The following is a 24,550-nucleotide window of genomic DNA, read 5'->3' as shown; positions in this document are numbered from 1 at the left end:
TGTGTGTTTTAAGATAATGGAACTGAATGCATGTGTCTAAACTGAATGCTTTTACCTTTGTTCTCTTATCCAATCAGCTGTTTTTATTTCCGAACAATTAAGTGCATTCCATAGTGTTTTTGAGTGTATTTACAGCTAAAATGTACATTTCAGTTTTGTGGTTACATCAAACTGTCAGATAGCAGCACTGGATTTAATACTGCTCCTCACTCCTCACGCCGATATCACGCCAGAAACATGCGTGTAAGTCCACGTTCAGAATTGTGAGTAACGGAGACATGCCAAACTCCGCCCCCTGTACACGTAACTCTCACATAACTTCTGAATAGCAAATGGAGTGGAAAATGGAGAACCCTACCTATGACATGGATCCATGTAGAACCCCTTCTGAGGAGTTAAGAACCCTTAACTATAACCTTTGAGGAACATTTTGGAATGAACTGGAATCAGGGTCCAAGACATTGAGAACTTTCTTAGTGTTCATCACTCTAGTCAGATCTTGATCTTGGAGCATCAGTGTTCACCCTTAGAACATTTGGAACCATTAAGAGATCTTTGGTTTTCCCTCTGTGTTGTACCCTTGGATGTTCTACGTAGAAACCTACAGTGTGTTTTCCCATCAGAAAGTAGAAGTAGAACCTTTTTAGGAGGCTAAGAACCCTTGATTTTACAACAAACCACTAAAGAACTCGTAAAGAATATTTTAATTTAACTTCTGAAAATAGCCTTTAAGTCTGTAGTTATATCTGAGTTCTGAGTGCAATTTCAGTATTAAATCCTCGCCGTGTACATAACACACCTCGGAATATAATCCCAAAGCTTTAATAAAGTGCCCTAAGAAGTGCACACTTTCTCATTAAACCTACTCATTATTATTATTATTATTATTACATATATATATATATATATATATATATATATATATATATATATATAAACATTTTCCATTAGGTTCAAGGTTCTTTAATTGTCATATACATGTTACATACATTTGATGTAATGTAGTGATGTAATGTGTTTTTCCTTAGTGCCTCGTCCCGAAGTGCAACAACGATACATAATACGAACTGCATATAATAGAATAAAATAGAATAAAAACTAGTGAACTATTATGTAAAAAAGTTTAGCAGCCTCAGGAATGAAATGTAGAATATGAATATGCATCAATAGAATATTTTAAAAAATATAAAACAGATATACAGAGCTGTAGTGTGCAAAAGATTCGTTACAATAACAGGTTGTTGCTCATCAGTATTAACACAACCACATAAACCCTGCCACATATGGTTATACAGCAATGTGGCACACACACACACACACACACACACACAAACACTTCCTGAGGCTCTGTTTCAAAACACCAACATGGATTATGGTGTTTTTTTTTTTATAATTTAACAGTTAAATAAGTAAGTAAGTAAGTAAGTAAATAAATAAATAAATAAAATAGTGATCTTTTTTTAGCCTTTAAGTTTGTCAGATGAATTAAGCCTGAAACCGGAAGTCATTTAAATCGTAAATAATTTAATTGATTTTTTTTCATATTTGCATATAACCATAAGACATTTGCATACACCATTTATGTGTAAACTCATTAAATATGATTGGGGGAAGCGGAGCTCTTATTTAGACACACACACACACACTCTCTCTCTCTCTCTCTCTCTCTCTCTCTCTCTCTCCATGTGTGGCAAGCTTCACACTCTTCAGTGCATAACTACAGCTACATTTGTTACACACACAGCACACAGACGCTATAAAGTAGTCCATGATGTTGTCCAGATGTGTGAGCAGTTTCCTGTGCAGGATTAAATCAGCTCCAGTGCCTCTGTGCTGCAGGTAAATCACTTTACTGCACTTTATTCCACACTGTCCTTCACCAAATCCAACAAACACACAAACACACACACACAAACACACTTCCTGTGTTTAATTCTAACCCATGCACACTTTGCACTGGAATTATAACTATACAGAGGCTACTAGGGAAAAGTTCACTGTGTTCAATAACAACCGAAGGGTCAAGGTCACGTGAGCACCACTTCGTGACGTCACACTACTTGATTCCGTCATACTGACTGGATCCCTAATTTTTTTTTTTTTTCAGATCCTTTTAATGGCTGAATTTAATATCCATAAATGCAAGTTCTCAGGAGAGAAACCATGCATTTTTTTTCAGAATGCATTATGCTGAATCAGTAATACCCTCAAAAAAACAGGAAACTATTCAGACTTTTTCATGTCTTTGTATAATAATGTTTATTCCCCCTAGCAAATGTATTTGTTAAACTGTTTATACATGTTTATATTGTTTATGTACATGTTACTCTATAAAAATAAAGACTCGATCCCAAATAAAATGGCTTCCTGAATCCCAGTAAACTGTTAAAACTTGATCTGAATTCTTTGAAAGTTTGAAATACATTTCTTTTTGGTAATAATGTTATTTTTATAGACGATATTCTGCTAATGCGAGAGAGGGGAAGGTTTTATCTATCGTTGGTGACTGTTGTTTATAGTATTCAGTACTGGATTAGAGTTGATTTAGGCCGATTTCAAACCTTCCCTTTCTATCTAAAATACTAGAGAAAGTAGTAGCGCAGCAGCTAATTTCATATCTACAAAGTAATAATATCTATGAACTTTATCAGTCAGGTTTCAGGCCCCACCACAGCACAGAGACAGCATTAGTCAAAGTAGTCAATGACTTGCTATTAGCCTCTGATCGGGGTTGCATTAGTCTATTAATTTTACTCGACCTTAGCGCAGCGTTCGACACTATCGACCATAATATCCTTCTTCACAGACTGGAAAAGGTCGTAGGAATTAAGGGCTCAGCCATCGACTGGTTTAGATCTTATTTAACTGATCGTTATCAGTTTGTAGATGTAAACGGTGAGCACTCAGCACGTTATCGAGTAGAATATGGCGTTCCGCAGGGTTCGGTCTTAGGCCCACTGCTTTTCACGTTATACATGCTCCCTTTAGGTAACATAATCCGTAAACATAATATTAGCTTCCATTGTTATGCTGATGACACACAGTTATACGTCTCAGCTAGGCCAGATGAGAATAGCCAGTTAAAGAAAGTTGAGGCATGTGCGATAGACATAAGAGACTGGATGTTAAGCAACTTTCTCCTGCTAAACCCAGAAAAAACAGAGGTTCTGGTACTGGGACCACAAGCCGCTAGAAGTAAGTTTAAAGATCACACTGTTACTTTAGACGGTCTCTCTGTTTCAAGTAGTCTAACACTAAAAGATCTCGGTGTGATTATAGACTCTAATCTCTCATTTGAGGCGCATGTAGATAATGTAAGCAGGTTAGCATTTTTCCACCTCAGAAATATCGCTAAGATTAGAAATATACTTTCGCTAAGTGATGCTGAAAAACTAGTCCATGCATTTATCATGTCCAGATTAAATTACTGTAATGCTTTACTATCTGGATGTTCGTCTAGATGCATAAATAAGCTTCAGATAGTTCAGAACGCAGCAGCGAGGGTCCTGACTAGGACTAGGAAGTATGAGCATATCACGCCAGTCTTATCTACATTACACTGGCTCCCAGTAAGATTCCGCATCGATTTTAAAATATTACTCCTAACCTATAAAGCATTAAATGGTCTCGCTCCGCAGTATTTAAGCGATATGTTAATACCTTACGTTCCGCCGCGCCTACTTCGCTCTAAGGATGCAGGCTGTCTATCAGTACCACGCATTGCCAAAACCACGGCAGGGGGCAGAGCCTTCTCTTACCAAGCCCCAAAATTATGGAATAGCCTCCCAGTTAATGTACGTGAAGCAGACACGGTCTCAGTGTTTAAGTCGAGGTTGAAGACTTATTTATTTAACCTAGCATTTAGCGACTAGTGTTTTTATCAAAGGAGTAGATCTGGGGGACTCGTGGATGTTGAGTTTTATCTCCACACGGTGACTGTGAGTGTACCTAACCACTTTCCTTCTCCTTCTGCCGAGCTACACTCCTGAGCTGCCGGTGATCCAGACCTCCCCCCCCTTCACTCTGGACCTGTCCACCGGCAATGCTTCACACTGCCACAAAAACGCTTCAGCTGTTTTCCATGGACTACACCAACAAACATTGTACTCACACACACACGCACACTACAGTGTAAACCCATATGAGGATGGGTTCTCTGTTGAGCCTGGTTCCTCTCAAGGTTTCTTCCTATCACCATCTCAGGGAGTTTTTCCTTGCCACCGTTGCCCTGCTTGCTCATCAGAGACGGCACACACACACACTTCACTTTACTTTTGTTTGTGTAAAGCTGCTTTGAGACAATGACCTTCGTAAAAAAGCGCTATACAAATAAAAATGAATTGAATTGAATTGAATAAGATGTGCGAAGGTAGTGGATTTGATGCGCTTTGTAAATGTAAATGGTGTTTCTGGAGTGTTTTCAGTGGTGTGTGGATAATCTCTTGTATTGCAGATGTGGGATTTTGTAAGAAGAGTAATATATCATCTGCAAATGGTCTGATTTTATGTTGCATGGTTGATGTCTGGTCACCACAGGTGTTCACATTTTGTTGTAGAAGCTACTGGTTTGATTAAAAATGGAAAATAGGGACCTGGAGATCGGGACCTTATCTGGTACCTGCGTGCAGAAGCTTTGTGATAATAGTTTGTTTGTAATAACGGTGGCTATAAGTAAAGTGGATAAAATCTGAACTTAAAAAAAATTGAATGATTCTCCAAAGCTGAATTTATTTAATGGAGTAAATAAGAATTTCCAGTTGACTCTGTCGAAGGTTTTCTCTCCACAGAGTGTGACTGGTGCTCTTTCTGATTTTTGGTGTGGTGTAAGTTGTATCTGGTTAATCCTTATATACACAGAGTGCACAATTATGCATCATTGATTTAGGCTGTTTTTAAGAAAATAGAAGGTGCAAATCACCTCCAATTCACTTTGGCCCCTTACTGTAATTTAACATAGAACAGTATCCTTATTTTTGTTGCTCTCAGTACTGTTTGCGGTTCTCAATGCAGCATGTCTCTCCTACATTTTTACAAACTCTAGACAAATTAAGTAAAAAAAAATTGCTGTGCCAGACTCAAATGAAGGCTTAGAATATTGCTATAATGTTCTATAATTTTGGTCATCAACTTTGAATATTTTAGTGCCTGAATGTTAACAATTTTTGTTTCTAAAGACATTGAAATTTTTTTTTTTATTTCTGGAATAAAGTTTTATCATTTTCTTTCTCACAGAATTTCTAGACATGGACAATCCATTGACTTTTTAATATAGGAGATGTTTAGAAAAAGTTAATATATGACATGCATATGTTTATTTTTTTAAATAATTTATGCATGAGAAGGTTAAGTATTCTGTGAGAGTTAGTAGTTGACTGTTTGCTTTGATAAAGCCTGTTCGATTGGGTTGGATTAGTGATGGAGTAAGTTTCCATTCTGGTAGCCCTGGAGTCTTGCTTATAATTTCTGTGTTTGTCTTGCTGCATGATAAAGGAGGATAACTAGAGGGTAAGTCTGGGGTCTTATCTGGGTTTTAGGTGCAGGGAAAAGTATTCAGTCTGTTATTCAGAGTATTCATTTCTGTTGGCAGTCTTGTACTGCCCGCCTGTTTTGCTTGAACTGATTATAATAACAGTAGTACAGAGACACAGAGACATCCTGCTGCTTCTCTTTACTGATTTATTTTATAACTTTCCTGACAGCTGCAGAGAGTTTTGAGACAAGATTGCTTCATTGCTTTTAATTAGACTTAGTAGATTTCCACACCACAGCCCCATCATTATCGACCATTAGAATGCCGTCGTTGCCCAGAGTCAGACGGCACATTTTTACGTCCTTCCGGTCGGTATTGGTGGCCCACACGGGTCTGCCCGGCGTGTACATGACGAGGTTGCAGTCTCCTTGCATGATCAGCCGATGGGCGTCGGTATTGCCATACGTGTTAGATGCCCACAGAGGTCTCCAGCCATAGACCACAAAGTTCCCATCCTCCTGAAATGAGACATGAGTGTTCAGTTTTGGAAAACAGTGGTTGGGTTTATATTTCTGTGAAAAGTATTGGAAGTAATTTTTCAAATAAGTAAAAGTAAAAAAGGAATTAGGAATGGCCAGTGCTATCTATGTAGAGGGTATAAACATAAAGAAATGCAGCTCTTCTTTTTGAACCTGGAGTTTCTCTTTTTTCTGTTTTAATTCTACCTGAAAGATTGCCTTGTACTCTCGGTTGTTGGATAACAGGAAGTCTCCCTTACGGAGCTCTTCGTTCATGGACAAGAAGTTCCTGCTCATGGTTCTGAAAAGGAAAGACAGATTTGTCAAACAGTAAGGCTCATAGCAAATGTTTAATGCAGAAAATTGATAAGGACACTAGACAAGAATTATTGCCCAAGCTGATCTGAAGCTGACCCGCATTAATATAAACCTGTGATTTACAGCTGCACTACTGTCAGAGCTGCTGTTATAGAAAATTAATCAACACCTTCTGACTAATCACAGTCCAGAATTCAACAGAGCTATAGTACAGTATTGCTCTATTCTTGATTTGTACTCGATGGACTGCTAATATATCTACACATCTGTTATGGTTTTCCTGTTTAAATAAATAAACCAGGTGCACATTTGAGTATAATCGTTAAAAATATTTCCCTTATATGTATTTCCTTCCTGATTGTTAGGTTTAATCAGCTTTACTCACCTGCACAATGACAGTGACACTGTAGATGAATCAGTAAGCTGCTATGGAGATTTTTGATGCGAGATGGGGTTTTTATGAACGAGCCAGTTTAGGGCGGTCCTTTACTGTCATTGGCTGACGGTCCTTTACTGTCATTGGCTGTCATTCTGACCAACCAGAAATATTATTTCTTATAGTTTTATATAACAAAAAAGATTCTAAGATAAAGAAGGAACAAAGCATTTGTTGTGAGGAACACAATGGCCAGCTCTGGCAATCATGAGTCATAGAAAAACTATGGAATACCAATTTTTGATAAAGTGATAAGATTATCAATACACCAGAATTATTATGCCAATATATATATATATATATATATATATATATATATATATATATATATATATATATATATATATATATATATATATCCTACATTTCAATCTAAATCATATCTTTCATTCTAGCCCTCCATGCTATTTCCTAATTTAATCCCATTTCACCCCTTGTGAAAGTCCAAGAAGCAGTTCCTCTCACTCTCACTTCTTTGATACAGAAGAAGATGGAACACTTTGAGCACTTGGTCCTCACAATGCCTTTGCATCCAAGCACCTTACATCTTCCCTTCTCAATTCCTTGTAAGGGCCAGTGGTCAGTGGTGTCTCACTTCTTGGAGCGGATCTTGGTGCGGTAGAGAGCCATTAGTGAATCAAGAAGATCCACTCCTCCCATGCTCTTGCTGTAAAGAGGTACCATGTTGGGGCATGGGACTTGTATGAATTCTTTTCTTTTTTTGTCCCATCTCTGCACATGTGTGACAGGGTTTGCTCCAACAATGGTGCTCAAGAGTGTGACAGGGTGGTTGTCGAACCATTTGACAGCCCTCAGGTTCACACCATCATGAGTGGTAATCTTCTCCTGATGTGTGCCTCATCCTTTCTTCTTCATGGTTTGGTCGTCTATGAATGTACATCCTGCAAGACGGGTTTGTCTGACTGCCCCTATGCTGTGGATCTTCTTTTTTTCAAGGAGTACTTGAAGATCCATGCTGCAGAAACAGTTGTCTTGTATGACATGTTGCAGGGTACAATAGAGGCCAGCTTCAACACAATGTTACCACTTGCACCAATGTCAGGGTATCCATTAGGTGGTTGAATTGGCCCTGTGTAGACATCAAAGTTATACACAATGCCATTCTGGTCTGCCAAAATGAACACCTTATACCTCCAGCATTTTGGCTTCATTGGGACATACTGCTTCAGCCGGTTCTTGCCCTTGAAGGGGATCATCTGCTCATCCACGCACAACATTTCATCCATTTGGATACTGTTGAAGCTAGCTGTCAGGGAATTGAGGAGTGGCCTTATTTTGAACAACTTATCTCCACCTGGCACTTGGTCACTGTTGTTGGCAAAGTGGAGGAAGCTTTTTTGCCCTTCTTGATTCACTGCCATGATGCTTGCATCATTCTCTACTCTTGTTTTCAGATTCCAGTATATCCAGTTCTGTGTGCAGGCTGTGGACAGACATGTAGAAACATATCCCAATCTATTTCTTCATATGTTACATTCAGTGGTTTGGTGACATCACACTGCAGAGAATACAGTTAGTTTGCCTGACAATTTCATCGATTACACCTCTACGAAGAAAGCGGTGGAAGTATTCCACTGGTTCTGATAGCCCAACCGCTTCAGGGAGGGTGCCTTTCCATTTCGGAATTTGTGTAATGCTTCTGTTGGTGTGCCACTTCAGGTCTTTCACTTTTTGGAACGATCCTGGTCCATCCTCCCTCACTATTCCACCTGGTGAAATTTATAATAAGGATTCTCATCATAAATATTTATGGCGGAATGCTATTATAAATAAATAATGCAGAAACAATGCATTAAATACCATGTTATATCAGCAAGTGTAATGATGAGTCACCGGAGTGGGGATCCATTTGCAGCTTTTAATAAAAGGAAGACACAGTTGTACAGGCATGGTCGAGCAACAGCAAACAGTTCTGTTATCGCATGTTGTTGCCATATGGCAACAATTACATTTCACCATTTAACAGAATACTCAAAATATATAAACTTGTTTAAATGATAAAAAACAAATGTTAACTTATCTCAGATAATGTTTAAATTTTTTTGCTTTAAGTAGTTTTGCCTAAATATTGAAATATTCAGCAAATTTTGAGAGCCCTCTGACCTTCACCATGTCATGTGATTGCAAAAAAGGAAGTACAAACAGCACTTCCTAGTCATGTGACATGGTGTTTTTTTTTGTTATGTCAAATTTAAAGCCCCCTTTTTCCAGTTACATAGAAAAAAGTAGTTTTGTATTATTGTCTATCAAAAAAATTGGAGATAAATTAATAGTTGCCATATGACAACACTATGCAGTAAAGGGATATATACATATATATCTATATATATATATATATATATATATGTCTATATATATATATATGTCTATATATATATATGTATATATCCCTTTACTGCCAGGTGCTGCACATTTACGCTGATTACCTACCTGAGATTGGCGTGTTATAAAAGCCCGTGCAGGTGGCCGCGGATCTGCCTGAGAAGGCACCTGCCGCGTTACATTGCCCCCCCCCCTCCCCCCCAAGGAACAGCTCCTGACGTCTCTGATGAGCTCTGGGTCCAGGATGTGTGGAGCTGGGACCCAAGAGCGTTCCTCTGGACCATAAGCCTCCCAGTCCACCAAGCACTGGGTGCCCCCCCGATGGCGACGTGAGTCCAGGATACGCCTCACAGTAAAGGCTGGGGCTCCATCAATAATACGAGGAGGAGGTTGGGATGGAAGGGTGGAAGTCACCAGAGAGCTGCACAGGAATGGCTTTAGTCATGAGACATGGTGTTAGGACTTGGACTATCTTGGCTTCTAGAGGCCACTATTGCTTCTGCGTTTTGTGTTTTGTTTTGACAGCCATGTGCTTTTGTTTTTCCATGTGCCTTGTGCCCCGCCTAGTCCTCATGGACGAACACTTGCAAGCCACGTGAGGCCCTTGCTCGCCACGAGGAACTGCTTCAACAAATTGGGAAAGCCCTGGCACAGCTGACTCCTCTGCCTCCACCATCTGCTCCTGCTCCAGTGCTTCATGCCACGCTGCCTCCTTCACCTCGCGAACCCTGTCTTCCTGCACCACAGAGGTATGACGGCAAGCACGGTGAGTGCCGGGAGTTCCTTACCCAGTGCCAACTCACCTTTGAGCTCCAGCCTACCACCTACACTACGGATTGCCACAAGATTGCATTTGTGATAACTTTGTTAGCTGATAAGGCACGAGCTTGGGCAACAGCTATCTGGCAGAGACAGGGACCCGAGTGTTCAGCGGAACAAGGGGGAAGCGTTGCAGACTATGCCATCTCGTTCCGGACGCCCGCAGCAGTCAGCGGATGGAATGAGACTGCCCAGGTTTCAGCCTTCCACCATGGTCTGTCTGACCCCATCAAAGACGGTCTGGCCTCTATAGGATGCCCAAGCGACCTCGAAACTCTGATCTCGCATGCCATTCATCTTGATAACAGGATTAGAGAGCGTCACCAAGTTCTGAGTTCCCCTTGCTTCACTGCCTCAACCTGGAGGCCGTCCACCTCCTCCAGTGACTGTCCAGAGCCCATGCAAGTTGGCCGTACTCGTCTCTCCGCAGCTGAAAGGGAGCGCAGAAGGAGGGACAAGTGCTGCATCTACTGTGGCAAGCCTGGCCATTTCCGAGCATCATGTCCCGAGCTCTTGGGAAAAGGACCGCCCCGTCCAGCCGAGGGAGGGTTGCGACAGGGACTACCCTCTCTCCCGAACTTCCTGGCCAAGGAGTCTACATCACTGTCTCCATCTCCTGGGGTGAGTCCGTCCACTCTTGCCAGGCCTTGTTAGACTCCGGGGCGGCTGGAAACTTTATGGATGTCCTCTTCGCCCGAAGAATCAATGTCCCTACGGTACCTCTTGAAGTCCCGCTGTCTGTGTCTGCTCTGGATGGCCAAGCTTTAGGTGACAGAAAAGTCACCCAAGTAACTTCTCCAGTCTTTCTCCAGTCTCAAGAAGAAAAGAAGAAATATCCCTGCACCTGATTCATTCACCGGAGTTCCCAGTTATTCTAGGCCTTCCTTGGCTTACCCGCCACAACCCTCGCATAGACTGGGTAACAAGCCAGGTTGTGGAATGGGGTCCTGCTTGCTATGCCTCTTGTCTGCTCTCTAGCTCTCCTGTGTCTCCTGCCGAGCCTCCTGATCTCACCGAGTTATCCCAAGTTCCCCCAGAGTACTGGGATCTGAAAGAAGTCTTCAGCAAGAGCAGGGCCGCCGTTCTTCCTCCGCACCGTGCCTACGACTGTGCCATCTACTTGCTCCCTGGGGCTACCCCTCCTCGTGGCAGACTGTTTTCCCTCTCTCAGCCAGAACGCAAGGCCATGGAGGAGTACATCAAGGACGCCCTGGCCTCTGGGTTCATTCGACCCTCCACCTCACCCGCTGGGGCCGGCTTCTTCTTTATCGGCAAGAAGGATGGGGGGCTCCGGCCGTGTATTGATTACAGGGGCCTGAACAAGATCACTGTGCGCAACCGTCCACAGCGTTCGATCTGCTCCAAGGCGCTACTGTCTTCACCAAGTTGGACTTACGCAATGCATACCACCTCATCCGCATCCGACAGGGAGATGAGTGGAAGACTGCCTTTAACACCCCGTCAGGGCACTATGAGTACCAAGTCATGCCCTTCGGACTCACCAATGCGCCAGCAGTTTTTCAGGCCCTTATCAACGACGTCTTGAGGGACATGATCAACCAATATGTCTTTGTTTACCTCGACGACATTCTGATTTTTTCCAAGACCTTGCAGGAGCACCGCCATCACGTCCGCCAGGTTCTCCAGAGGCTGCTACAGAACAATCTGTTAGCCAAGGCCCAGAAATGAGTTTCATGTCCCTGAGGTCTCCTTTCTGGGTTTTATTGTACAAACGGGACAACTCCAGATGGATCCAGCCAAGACCCTGGCCGTTCGGGACTGGCCCACTCCCAAGTCCGTTAAAGAAGTTCAGCGGTTCTTAGGATTTGCTAACTTCTACCGCAAGTTTGTCAGGAACTTCAGTTCTGTAGCAGCGCCCATATCGGACCTCACCAAAAAGACTAGTGGATCTTATGTCTGGTCTCCTCAGGCGGAAAAGGCGTTCAGGGACCTCAAGCATCGCTTCTGCATGGCACCCATTCTGGTTCTCCCGGACACATTGCAACCATTCGTCGTCAAGGTGGACGCCTCGGACAGTGGTGTCGGCGCAGTCCTCTCTCAACGCTCGGATGGCAGGTTGCACCCCTGCGCATACTTCTCCCACCACCTGAGCCCTGCGGAGTCCCGGTATGATGTGGGGGATCGGGAACTGCTCACGGTTAAACTGGCCCTTGAGGAGTGGAGGCACTGGCTGGAGGGAGCACAACATCCATTCCTGGTTTGGACGGACCACAAGAACCTGTAGTACCTCCAGCAAGCCAAGAGACTGAATCCCCGACAGGCTAGGTGGGCCTTGTTTTTTTAGTCGATTCAACTTCACCCTATCGTACCGCCCTGGCTCTAAGAACAGCAAACCGGACGTGCTTTCCAGGCTATTCTCGTCCACCAACAGGGAGAGTGAAGTTGGGCCTATTATCCCTGTGTCCCGGATTGTGGCCCCTGTTCGCTGGGGTGTTGAGGAGGCCGTCCGACAAGCTCAACGCCAGGACCCCGGCCCTGGGACGGGGCCACCCGGCCTCTTGTACGTCCCTCATCAAGCCCGGGCCAAGGTTCTCCAGTGGGTTCACTCGTCCCCTCTCACCGCCCACCCGGGAGCTCGGAGGACACTGGACTTCTTGAAGAGACGCTTCTGGTGGCCAAGCATGGAGAAGGATGTGAGGTCATTTGTCCTGTCTTGTGATGTGTGCACCAGAAGCAAGAACCCACGACGGCATCCCCAGGGCCTCCTGCATCCTCTGCCCATTCCCCGGCGTCCCTGGTCCCATGTGGCAGTTGACTTCATCACGGGCCTTCCTAACTCACAAGGTAACACTGTCATTTTGGTCATAGTCGACAGATTCTCTAAGGCCTGCCGCTTCATACCGCTGTGCAAACTCCCTTCTGCTCTTGAAACAGCCAAACTAATATTTACTCATGTCTTCCGAGTCTTTGGTCTCCCACAGGACATCGTCTCAGACCGGGGGCCCCAGTTCTCCTCCCGAGTGTGGCGGGGGTTCTGCAAACTCATCGGGGCCACTGCCAGCCTCTCCTCTGGGTTCCACCCCCAGTCCAATGGCCAGACTGAGAGTCTCAACCAGGACCTGGAAACCACCCTGGGAGGCCTGGCGATGGATAACCCGACATCATGGAGCACCTGGCTGCCATGGGCAGAGTACGCCCACAACACTCTGCAGTCATCGGCCACCAGGTTGTCGCCATTCCAGTGCCAGTTCGGGTTCCAGCTACCTCTGTTTCCGGAACAGGAGGAGGACGCTGGGGTGCCCTCGGTCAGCCAGTACATGAGACGGTGTCGCAAGACCTGGAACAAGGTTAGGAGGACCCTCCAGTTGCCCCGGTCGCTACGAATCAACCCCACATTCCATGTATCCCTGTTGCGGCCCTTACTGACGTCCTCTTATGCCCCTGCTCCTAGGAATCCCCCGCCTCCCCGCATCCTCCAGGGTCAGACCGTGTTCACTGTGCGCGGCCTGCTGGACTCCCGCCAGGTCCGTGGCGGGCTTCAATATCTGGTGGACTGGGAGGGCTATGGCCCTGAGGAGCGCTGTTGGGTCCCCGCCCGGGACATTTTAGACAAAGATCTTTGTCGGGACTTCCATTTGGCCCATCCTGAGCGCCCTGGGAACATCAGGAGACGCTCCTTGAGGGGGGGGTCCTGTTAGGACTTGGACTATCTTGGCCTCTAGAGGCCGCTATTGCTTCTGTGTTTTGTGTTTTGTTTTGACAGCCATGTGCTTTTGTTTTTCCATGTGCCTTGTGCCCCGCCTAGTCCTCATTACTTACACCTGTTTTCAGTCTGCCCCCTTGATTTGTTTGTGTATTTATACTCCCTCAGTTTGGTCTCTAGTCATGGAGTCTTTGTGCTGTGATGTTTAAGACTAGTAACCTCTGTTTCGTGTTCCTTACCTATGTCTTTGTGTTGTTTTGGTACTTTGCTTTCTTGTGAACTTTTTGGACTTTGTTGGATCTTCTGAGCATTTGGATTATACTTTTGTTATTTTTTGCCTTGGATTTTGGATCTTAATTAATAAACTGTTTCCTTTACTCTACTCTTGCCTCACTCCTCTGCACTTGAGTCATTCCCCTGGTGGCCTAGTGGGGGTTTGCTGGATTACTATGCCGGCGACCCGCGTTCGATTCCCAGCAAAACCCTAACACATGGAAGGTAGGGTAGATTCTCATAGTGTGGGGAGTGCTAGGCAGTATGCCACTGGATTGACTCTCCTAAGGATCTTAAAAGGCCCAATATACCACGGGGCCAATTTCTTGAACTCTAGCTGCAATGGAAGGTCCCTGGTCGCCAGCAACACCCGCTGACCTGGATGAAAGGTTGGGCCCGGAAGCCTTTTCCGATTGGTGGCATTGGTGCTTCTCTGGGCAGCAGCTTGCAGAGATAATTTGGCTTTCTGCCAGATTCTGCGGCATCGGCGCACCATGTGTTCCACTGCGGGAACCCCTTGCTTGTGCTCTGCAAACAAGGGTGGGGGATAGCCAAATTGGCACTCAAACGGTGACATACCTAGTGACGCGTGCCAGAGGGTGTTGTGGGCATACTCCACCCACATCAGGTGCTCTGCCCAAGATGAAGGATTGGAGGAAGCCAGGCACCTGAGGGAGCGCTCCAAATCTTGGTTGACTCTCTTGGTTTGGCCATTGTACTCCAGATGGAAACCTGAGGATAAACTAACTGTAGCCCCCAAGAGATGGCAGAAGGCTTTCCAGAATCGGCTGGTAAACTGTGGTCCCCAGTCAGAGACCAAGTCTGTCGGAAAGCCATGGACCTGAACCACATGTTGCAGTAGGAGCTTAGCCGTCTCATTGGCCGAAGGGAGTCTGAGCAAGGGAATGAATTTACAGGCCTTCAAGGACCGATCCACGATGACCAGTATAAATGACATCCCCTGGGATGTTGGCAGACCTGTAACAAAGTCCAGTGAAAGGTGGGACCATGGGCAAGAGGGTATTGGAAGGGGATGATGCTAACCAGATGGGCTAGTATGTCGCTCTTTGTTCCGAGCACAGACCTGACAGGCAGCCACATAGGCCCGGACGTCCCTCTCCATATTGGGCCACCAGAAGTGTCGGCTCAAAAACTCCAGGGTTCTGGTGACCCCAGGGTTCCCTGCAAATGGAGATCTTTGACCCCAAGACAGGGCCTGAGGCCGTATGTTCAACAATACCTAGAGTTTTCCTGGAGTGTCTCCACCCGGGTCTGGCTCCTGATTGAGAGCCTTGCGGGTGGCTTCCTCCAGGCCCCAGCAGAAGGGAGCCAGTATTCGGGGAGGGGAAATTATAGTCTCGTGGCTGGGTTCCCGTGAGGATATATCCTGTTGCCTAGAGAGTGCATCTGATTCAAGATTTTTGGACCCTGGCCTATAAGACAAGACGAAGTTAAAACGTGTAAAGAACAAGGACCACCTGGCCTGCTGGGGGTTCAGGCACTTGGCCTCCTGAATGTAGGCCAGATTCTTGTGGTCTGTCCAAATAAGGAACTGGTGCTTGGCACCCTCCAGCCAGTGCCTCCACTCCTGCAATGCCAATTTTACAGCCAGGAGTTCACGGTTCCCAACGTCATTCCTCTCTGACAGGGTTAGACGGTGGGAGAAGTATGCGCACGGATGTAATTTCTGGTCTGGCCCTGAAAGCTGGGAAAGGACGGCGCCCACTCCTATATCTGAGGTATCGACTTCCACTATGAACTGAGCCTCAGGATCAGGCATATGCAGCACAGGGGCCGTTGTCAATTTATCCTTCAGGGTTTCAAAGGCTTGCTGTGCCTCTCTAGTCCACTTAAACCCAGCCTGGGTCTTCTTGGTCAGTGCACTAAGGGGGGCTGCCAGGGTGCTAAAGTTGCGAAGCATTGTACCAGCCGGACTGAGGTGGGTTGTGGCCACTGTGTGACGGCCTTTACCTTGTCTGGGTCCATACTAAGACTCCCTTGGGACACAACAAAGCCCAAGAAGGAGATTGTGGTTACATGAAACTGGGACTTCTTTAGTTTGACATATAGATGGTTCCAGAGGAGGAGCTGAAGGACCCAGCACACATGAACCACATGTTCCTCCAGCAAGCTGCTAAAAATCAAAATGTTGTCTACATAGATGAAGGTGTAATGGTTCAGGGTCTCCCAGAGGACCTCATTAATGAACCGCTGGAAGACCTCGGGGGCGTTCATCAGGCCAAAGGGCATCACCAAATACTCATAGTGCCCAGACGGCGTGATAAACGCAGTCTTCCACTCATCCCCTACCCTGTTGCGGATCAGATTGTAGGCGCTACGTAGATCCAGTTTTGAAAAAAATTTCGTTGATCGCACAATCAAAGGACCTATGGGGCGGCAGTGTCTGGGCCTTTTGTTTAAAAAAGACCTCCTGGAGGTCTCAATAATCTTGGGGCACGCGAGATATATCTACTGTTTGCGAAATAGTTGGAGGTAAGGCGCGTGTTCGTTTGAGGCAGCTCTGGGAACACCTAGAGCCCCAAACAGGAATGGACCTAGTAGACCAGTCAATGCAGGGGTTATGTGCTTGAAGCCAAGGGAACCCGAACACTAGGAGCAGCTCAGGTACTCGAGTAACATAGAAGGTCAGGCGTTCTGTGTGGTGGCCTAACTGTAGTGTGACAGGTGACTTTTGTGTGGTTATGGGTCCTGAGCCTAATGGTCGCTTGTCAAGCGCGAAGACCGGTATGGGATGGGGGAGTGGGTCTAGTCTCTTGACTCATCCATGAAATTGCCAGCCACCCCTGAGTCAGTGAAGTCCTGCAGACTGGTTTCTTTGCCATCTCCCCAAACAATGACGACAGGAATGAAGAGGCCACACGGGTGAGGAACACTGTCTGGGGCCATCTTCCTGGGATGGCCCCAGCCTTTTGGCATCTTACCGGCCTTTACAGCCACAGTGCACAGCCAGTTTCCTCTTCATTATGACAATTGGCCAGTCAGAAGCTTCTAAATTCACTACATCAATTTCAGGAATCTTTCACACTGTTTAAAGAGACAGTTAGCTTGGTGTAAGTAAACTTGTCTCTAATTGATTGTTTTAAAATGACCTCTGATGTGAACAAAGTAAGTGTCCTAATTGAGTTGCCCAAAGAAATGATATGTAACATGAAATGTGTGAAGTTGTGAAACACTGAGATTGAATAACGTTAGCCCAGGTGTATATGAACTTTTAGCCTCAGCTGTATGTCCCTATTGTGTCTTATACTTTTAGACATTTATGTGTAGTTATGTTTCAATGTTACATTTTTGCATTATATTAACTTTTTATATCATGATAACCTTTAAAATGGTTATGAGATTGCCTCCTCTGAGATGGTGTGGTGCTCCTTCAAATTGGTCCAAAATAATGAACTAGAAATGAGATCTTTTGTTATGATGCCTTCTGAATTGGACAGACTTTATCAAAATTGGTGCTGAAATAGTGCTGGTGTAACACAGTGCAATTTTGTTCCACTATATGTCCACACATGTAGCAGAATGACAATAAAGCTCGACTTGACTTGACTTGAAAAATGCTGTGTTCTTCTGAATGGAATGATAATGATATTGTTGATTGGCAGTAAGCTGTGTAATGTCATGCTCTTTATGTTTATAAATAACCTGATCTTTCCCAGAATGCAGTACTCGCAGCACCTACAGTGTGACACGCCTGCCCCCTTTCGCCCCGAGACCTCGATGGCCAAGACGATGATGGACATCGGGACACGGCGGATTTTCTCTGAGGAACATGACCTGTTCAGACAGAACGTCCGGCGGTTCTTTAAGGAAGAAGTGGTTCCTTATCACACGGAATGAGTGCAGTGGCTCCGTCCTAAACCACACATTACTATCACACACTGGATCTAAATCTGGATCTTCAAGGAGGAACAGAGTAAATTCAGTCACATCCCACCACACTTTGAATGTAAATGTGAAATAAATATGGTAATATCCTGTTTGGTAACTAGCGATCACTCGTTACTGCAGTGTTATTTCTCTTAAAAATTTGTACACTTAAATTATGCAAAAAAATGACTTTTTTGGTGAGTATTAATTGAAAACAGTTTCCAGTTTTGCAAAATATAAATTATTCTCCTGCTATAAGTTAAAAAGCGTAAAGATCAAATGCTTTTTGCAGATCTGCATTACACTGTTACACAGTTAAACTGTTACATCATTACACTGCTACATAGATAGATTGTTACACTGTTACATTGTAACATACAGTATTTACACTGCTACATTGTTATGCCATTACATAGTTACACTATTATGCTGTTACATAAATGTTGTTGATAAACACTATGTAAAAATGTATCTCTGGAAATATGTAACAAAGTAACTGTAAGTATGTAATGCAAGTCTGCAAAAAGTCTTTGAACTTTTTTTTGTTCATCTTTTTCTAATATTACTGTAGCAGATCATCGATATTCTGTTCTCCTGTGAAAAGGGTAACAGTTTAGAAGTGTAACATTGTAACAGTGTAACTATGTAAGAACATAAGAGTGTAACAATGTAACACAGGCCTGAATGAAGCTGTTCATCTTTATGTTTTTGATCTGAGAAAGCCTTTGGGAAGTTAGATGAGATGAATTTTACCAAATTTGTGTAAAAACAACAATCAAAGCGCTACATTAAAAAGTGAAAAGAAACCCAGGGTGTGTTTAGCCGAAGTGGTTCACACCGCCTCTGAAGTCTGAATCTAACGCTGTGAGTAAAAAATAAATAAATAAATAAAATCATATACAAGGGTTTGATGTTTACAGGTGGGAGAAGGCAGGCGAGGTCAGTAGGGAGGTCTGGGAGAAGGCGGGCCTGCAGGGGCTGCTGGGTATTTACACTCCTGCTGAACATGGCGGGGTCGGCAGAGACCTGCTCTCTGCTTGAGCACTTCCTGCCCCAGATGGCTGCTGGGAAATGCATCGGCGCCATCGCCATGAGTGAGCCGGGGGCGGGCAGGTGAGGCTCCGCCCACCAAATGACATCACGCTCCTATATACATGTTCATATTAGATATCTCATTACAATTCAAGTACAAATCTGTTGGAGTGCTGGTGTAACTCTATATGTGTGTGTGTGTGTACAGTGATCTGCAGGGAGTGAAGACGTATGCTCGGCGTGATGGCACTGACTGGATCCTTAATGGAAATAAGGTTTACACACATGCTGAAATATTTTTCTGTTACATTAACATTTGATTAAAGTTTAAAGTTTGGATTCATTTATAATCAAATGTAATTTACTGTCTCTCTCTCTGTCTCTGTCTCTCTGTCTGTCTCTGTGTCTCCTTCTCTCTCTCTGTGTCTCTGCCTCTCTCTGTCTGTGTGTCTCTGCCTCTCTCTGTCTCTCTCCCTGTCTGTCTCTGTCTCTGTCTCTCTCTCTGTCTCTCAGGTGTTTATCACTAACGGGTGGATGAGTGATCTGGTCATTGTTGTTGCTGTAACAAATCGTGAAGCGAAATCAGCAGCTCACGGTCTCAGTCTGTTTCTGGTGGAAAGCGGCACCAAGGGCTTCGCCAAGGGACGTAAACTTGATAAGATTGGCCTCAAAGCACAGGTATATACACACACACACACACACACCAGTCACATCATACTGGTTTTTTTGATTATCACATTTTCAGCATTTAATCTTTATGTGGAGCTCCAGCTGAGGTTCGATTTTTATTTTGTGTGTGTGTGTGTGTGTGTGTATGTGTGCAGGACACAGCAGAGTTGTTCTTTGAGGATGTACGCCTCCCAGCTGACGCTGTACTCGGAGAAACTAACAAAGGTTTTTACTATCTCATGAATGAACTGCCTCAGGTACGAGCAACGAGGTTTCCTTCTTTCATTTTGTCTCTATGTCTTTTTTTTCCCAAAGGAGGTTTATTGTTATGCTGTTGCATTATTTAATGCAATAATGTAAAACAATTTACGGTATATAAAGAGCAGCACATTTAGACTCACACACGCTTTCCCCTCCATTCTCTCTCTCTCTCTCTCTCTCTCTCTCTCTTTCTCTCTCTGTCAGGAGCGGTTGATAATAGCAGCAATGGCTCTGGCCAGCTGTGAGTTTATGTTTGAGGAGACTCGGAATTACGTGACTCAGAGGAAGGCCTTTGGAAAAACCATCGCTGACCTGCAGGTGGGAATTTAATAAATAAAAACACATTTTAGGCTTTAAAGTTTCCTTGTGTCTTTCAACCCCTTTCATTTTAAATAAAAGGATTTTTTAAGGATTTTTTTGCTACTCAATGCTAACCCTAACCCTCCAGGTATTTTAATGAGGTTAAGAGCTGTTATTAGTTGTTTCTTGGCATTTAAACATTCAATTCAATTCAGTTTTGTTTGTTTATAGCGCTTTTAACAATGGGCATTGTCACAAAGCAGCTTTACAGAAATACAGTCAGGTCCGGAAGTATTTGGACAATGACAGAGTTTTAGTGATTTTGCCTTTATACACCACCACAATGGATTTGAAATAAATCAATCAAGACTTCCAGCTTTATTTTAAGAGGTTCCACAAAAATATGGCATTTACCATTTAGGAATCACAGCCATTTTAAGCAAAGTACTTCCATTTTCAGGGGCTCAAAGGTATTTGGACAAAGTGACATAATTGTAAATATAACCATAATTTTAATACTTGGATGAAAATCCTTTGCAGTCAATGACTGCCTGAAGTCTGGAGCCCATGTTCTCAAAACTCAAATTCTGAGTTTCCCTGGAGATGCTTTGCCAGGCCTTCACTGCAGCCACCTTCAGTTGCTGCTTGTTTGTGGGTCTTTCTGCCTTCAGTCTTGTCTTCAGTAAGTGAAAAGCAGCTCTATTGGGTTGAGATCAGGCGACTGACTTGGCCATTGAAGAATATTCCATTTCTTTGCCTTCAAAAAGTCTTGAGTTGCTTTCGCAGTATGTTTAGGATCATTATCCACCTGCACTGTGAAGCGGTTTTGCAGCATTTGGCTGAATGTGAGCAGAGAGTATAGCCCTATACACCTCAGAATTCATCTTGTTACATCTGTCAGCAGTTACATCATCAATAAACACCAGTGAGCCCATTCCATTGGCAGCCATATACACCCATGCCATAACACTGCCTCCACCACAATTGACACATGATGTGGTATACTTTGGATCATGAGCTGTTCTTTTCTTTCTGTTTTTTTTCTTAAACCACTGTTTACTTTTCTCTTCCCATCATTCTGGTACAAGTTAATCTTGGTTTCATCAGTCCAACGAGTCTTATTCCAGAACATGGGAGGTGTTTTAGATGTTTTCTGGCAAAGTCTAATCTGGCTTTCCTGTTCTTGAATGTTACCAGTGGTTTGCACCTTGTGTAAACCCTCTGTATTTACATTCATTAAGGTGTCTTTTGATTGTAGATTTTGACAATGATACGCCTACCTTCTCCAGAGTATTCTTGACTTCTGTTGATGTTGTGAAGGGATTTTTCTTCACCAAGGAAAGGATTCTGTGATCATCCACTTTAGTTGTCTTTCATGGTCTTCCAGGCTTTTCAATGTTGTTGAGCTCACCAGTGCTTTCTTTGTTTTTAAGAATGTTTTGACTGTTGATTTGGCCACACCTAAGGTTTTTACTATCTCTCTTATAGATTTATGTTGTTTTTTCAGCCTAATGACGGCCTCCTGCACTTGCATTGAGATCTCGTTGGACTTCATATTGGTAGCTCCATTCGAACAGCTGCCAAATGCCAACTCAATACCTGATATCAACTCCAGACCTTTTATCTGCTTTATTTGTCTTGAAGTAACGAGGGAATGGACCGCACCTGGTCAGTTAACTTCTTGTCAGTCAATTGTCCAAATGCCTTTGAGCCCCTGAAAATGGAAGTACTTTGCTTAAAATGGCTGTAATTCCTAAATGGTAAGTGCCATATTTTTGTGGAAAATCCACTAGATCCCTGAAGGTGTGCTGTGGTATCTGGCACAAAGACGTTAACAGCAGATCCTTTAATTCCTGTAAGTTGCACAGTGGGGCCTCCATGGATTGGACTTGATGGCCAGCACACCCCACAGATGTTCAACTGGATTGAGATCTGGGGAATTTGGAGGCCAAGTCAACACCTTGAACTCTTTGTCATGTTCCTCGAACCATTCCTGAACAATTTTTACAGTGTGGCAGGGCGTATTATCCTACTGAAAGAGGTCACTTCCATTAGGGAATACTGTTGCCATGAAGGGGTGTACCTGATCTGCAACAATGTTTAGGTAGGTGGTATGTGTCAAAATAGCATCCACATGAATGCCAGGACCCAAAGATGTTCCCAGCAGAACATTGCCCAGAGCATCGCACTGCCTCCGCCAGCTTGCGTTCTTCCCATAGTGCATACTGGTGCCATCTCTTCCCCAGGTAAGTGACACACACACACACACACACACACACACCCGGCCTTCCACATGATGTAAAAGAAAATGTGATTTATTGGACCAGACCACCTTCTTCCTTTGCTCCGTGGTAAAGTTCTGATGCTCACCTGTCCATTGTAGGCACTTTTGGCAGTGGACAAAGGGTCAGCATGGACACTCTGACCGCTCTGCAGCTACGCAAGCTGCGCTGCACTGTGTGTTCTGACTCCTTTCTATCAGAGCCAGCTTTAACTTTTCAGCAATTTTGTGCTACAGTAGCTCTTCTCTGGGATCAGACCAGACGGACTAGCCTTCATTCCCCACGCGCATCAGTGAGCCTCGGGCATCCATGACCCTGTTGATGGTTCACCGGTTGTTCTTACTTGGACCACCTTTGGTAGGTACTAACCACTGCATACCAGGAACACCCCACAAGACCTGCTGTTTTAAAGATGCTCCGACCCAGTCATCTAGCCATCACAATTTGGCCGTTGTCAAAGTTTCTCTAACCCTTACGCTTGCCATTTTTCCTGGTTCCATGTGTGTGTGTATATAATCTTTCTCTTGCACTGTACAGACAGTTCAGCACAGATTAGCTGAGCTGAAGACGGAGATCTGTGTGGGTCGAGCTTTCATTGATAACTGTCTCCAGCTGCATAGTGAGAGGAAGCTGGACTCCAGCACTGCCTCCATGGCGAAATACTGGTCAGTCTCTCTCTCTCTCTCTCTCTCCAGTTTATTCACTCTGTATATTTATATCCATATGAGTGATTTTCATGATGCTATAAGAATCAGGGTTGATTTGCAAGGGCATGCCATTCTTCTAATTAAAATCTTTGCTCTTGTAAAAATGGCATTCTCTTTAAATTTAACATGCTCTCTCTCTTTCTCTCTCTCTCTCTCTCTCTCTCTCTCTCTCTCTCAGGGCATCAGAGTTACAGAATAAAGTGGCCACTCAGTGTCTGCAGCTGCATGGTGGGTGGGGCTACATGTGGGAATATCCAATCGCCAAGTGAGTGAGACACAACGGCCAATCAGAGGAGAGATCCAACATTTAATTCCAACCATCATTTCATATAGAGCTATATAAATAAATATTCCAGATTTCCTGGTTGTAGTAGAACATCACACCCATAACTCCAGCCTGTACGGGTGAAAGAAATTTCATTTTTGTCCAATAGAATTGTCGTAGTTTATTATTTCTGCAGCCTCACTGCTTCCTTTTCTATGTCACTGTATGAACAGCAGGGGGATGCCATTAGATAAACTTCATTCTGGGCTGAATTCATGATCTGACTTTTGACCTTGGTCATTTTATCCCATACACCAATCTAATCTAGAAATAAGAGCTCTATATATTCCAATCTAGACATTGTCACTCTATATAGTCGTTTAATCTAAATGTTCAGGACGATTTTCAGGATTTTTGTGCTGGTTTCTGATATGCGTCTGTCACACGTTCTCTTCCTCAGAGCCTTCGTGGACGCTCGTGTGCAGCCCATCTACGGCGGAACCAATGAGATCATGAAGGAGCTGATCGCTCGCGCCATCATCGGACACAGATAGACGAGCGCTGAGCTGAGGGATCAGATGGATCCGAGCGAGACACGGAGAGAAGCTGGTTTGTGGGGTTTTTGTCTTTGGTTTGGTGACTGATCAGTGCCATGATGTACATGTAGCTAAGAAAAGCTGATCAAATAGCAAATAATACATTTTCTTGGAGATCAAGTGACACAATTTTGATCATTTCTTTTCCTGTTTGGTTTGAATAAATTCACTTTATAATACACCATGTAATAAATAGATATGAAAAAAACTTGCATCACATGAAGGTTTAGTCACATGGTTAGACATATTTTAAATGACAACATTATATAAATTTTATAGAAATTTAATGTAATAATCATAAATACAAATGATCTGTGTGTGAACTGGTGCACTGAGTAACAGGACCATGTCCTAAAAGGGCTCAAAAATCCTTGTAATGTAATGTAATGTAAATGTAAATTACATTTGATTATAAATCAATCAAAAACCCTGTGCATATTTTACCTTATAAATAATTGCACCTTTATCCATTTTGTGTTGTGTTGTTATTTGTGTTGAATGTTTTAAAACACAAGTAAAATTTAAAGCATTAGAAACGCAAAATGTTGCGACTCAGTCGATGCTCCAGCTCCATTTCACTCTCATTCAGCACAAAAGCAGATAAAATGCTGATGCAGTGACACGTTTTACACGTGCCCTTAAAAATATAATACTGACTATTCACTTTTTCAACTCTAATGGAGTTTAGAACTTAAACTTTAAGAACCTG

General features: G+C 43.8%; 1 protein-coding gene and 1 pseudogene across 2 annotated transcripts; one reads left to right on the top strand and one right to left on the bottom strand.

Annotated features, from left to right (window-relative positions):
* Window positions 1-1,681: 1,681 nt before the first annotated feature.
* Window positions 1,682-24,307, top strand: LOC128318550 (long-chain specific acyl-CoA dehydrogenase, mitochondrial-like; annotated as a pseudogene).
* On the bottom strand, window positions 5,668-6,903 carry LOC128318549 (B-type lectin plumieribetin-like). 2 transcript variants are annotated; one of them, XM_053235088.1, is made up of 3 exons: window positions 6,692-6,903; window positions 6,196-6,289; window positions 5,668-5,988 (listed from the first exon to the last, which is right to left on the bottom strand). In XM_053235088.1, the coding sequence occupies exons 2-3, from the start codon at window positions 6,283-6,285 to the stop codon at window positions 5,737-5,739; spliced, it is 342 nt and encodes a 113-aa protein (XP_053091063.1). In that variant the 5' UTR covers window positions 6,286-6,289; window positions 6,692-6,903; the 3' UTR covers window positions 5,668-5,736. The 2 variants fall into 2 exon arrangements, with proteins under 2 accessions (XP_053091063.1, XP_053091064.1); XM_053235089.1 differs by lacking the exon at window positions 6,692-6,903 and having other exon boundaries at window positions 6,196-6,672.
* Window positions 24,308-24,550: the final 243 nt, after the last annotated feature.

This window comes from Pangasianodon hypophthalmus, chromosome 6 (genome assembly GCF_027358585.1).
Source record: "Pangasianodon hypophthalmus isolate fPanHyp1 chromosome 6, fPanHyp1.pri, whole genome shotgun sequence".
Lineage (NCBI taxonomy): Eukaryota > Metazoa > Chordata > Actinopteri > Siluriformes > Pangasiidae > Pangasianodon > Pangasianodon hypophthalmus.
This window is presented reverse-complemented; position numbering and strand designations above follow the sequence as displayed.

Coding starts and splice junctions, on each gene's coding strand:
- LOC128318549 (XM_053235088.1), bottom strand. CDS start 6,285: ATGAGCAGGAACTTCTTGTCCATGAACGAAGAGCTCCGTAAGGGAGAC. Junction 5,989..6,195: donor AGTACAAGGCAATCTTTCAG/GTAGAATTAAAA, acceptor GTCTCATTTCAG/GAGGATGGGAACTTTGTGGT.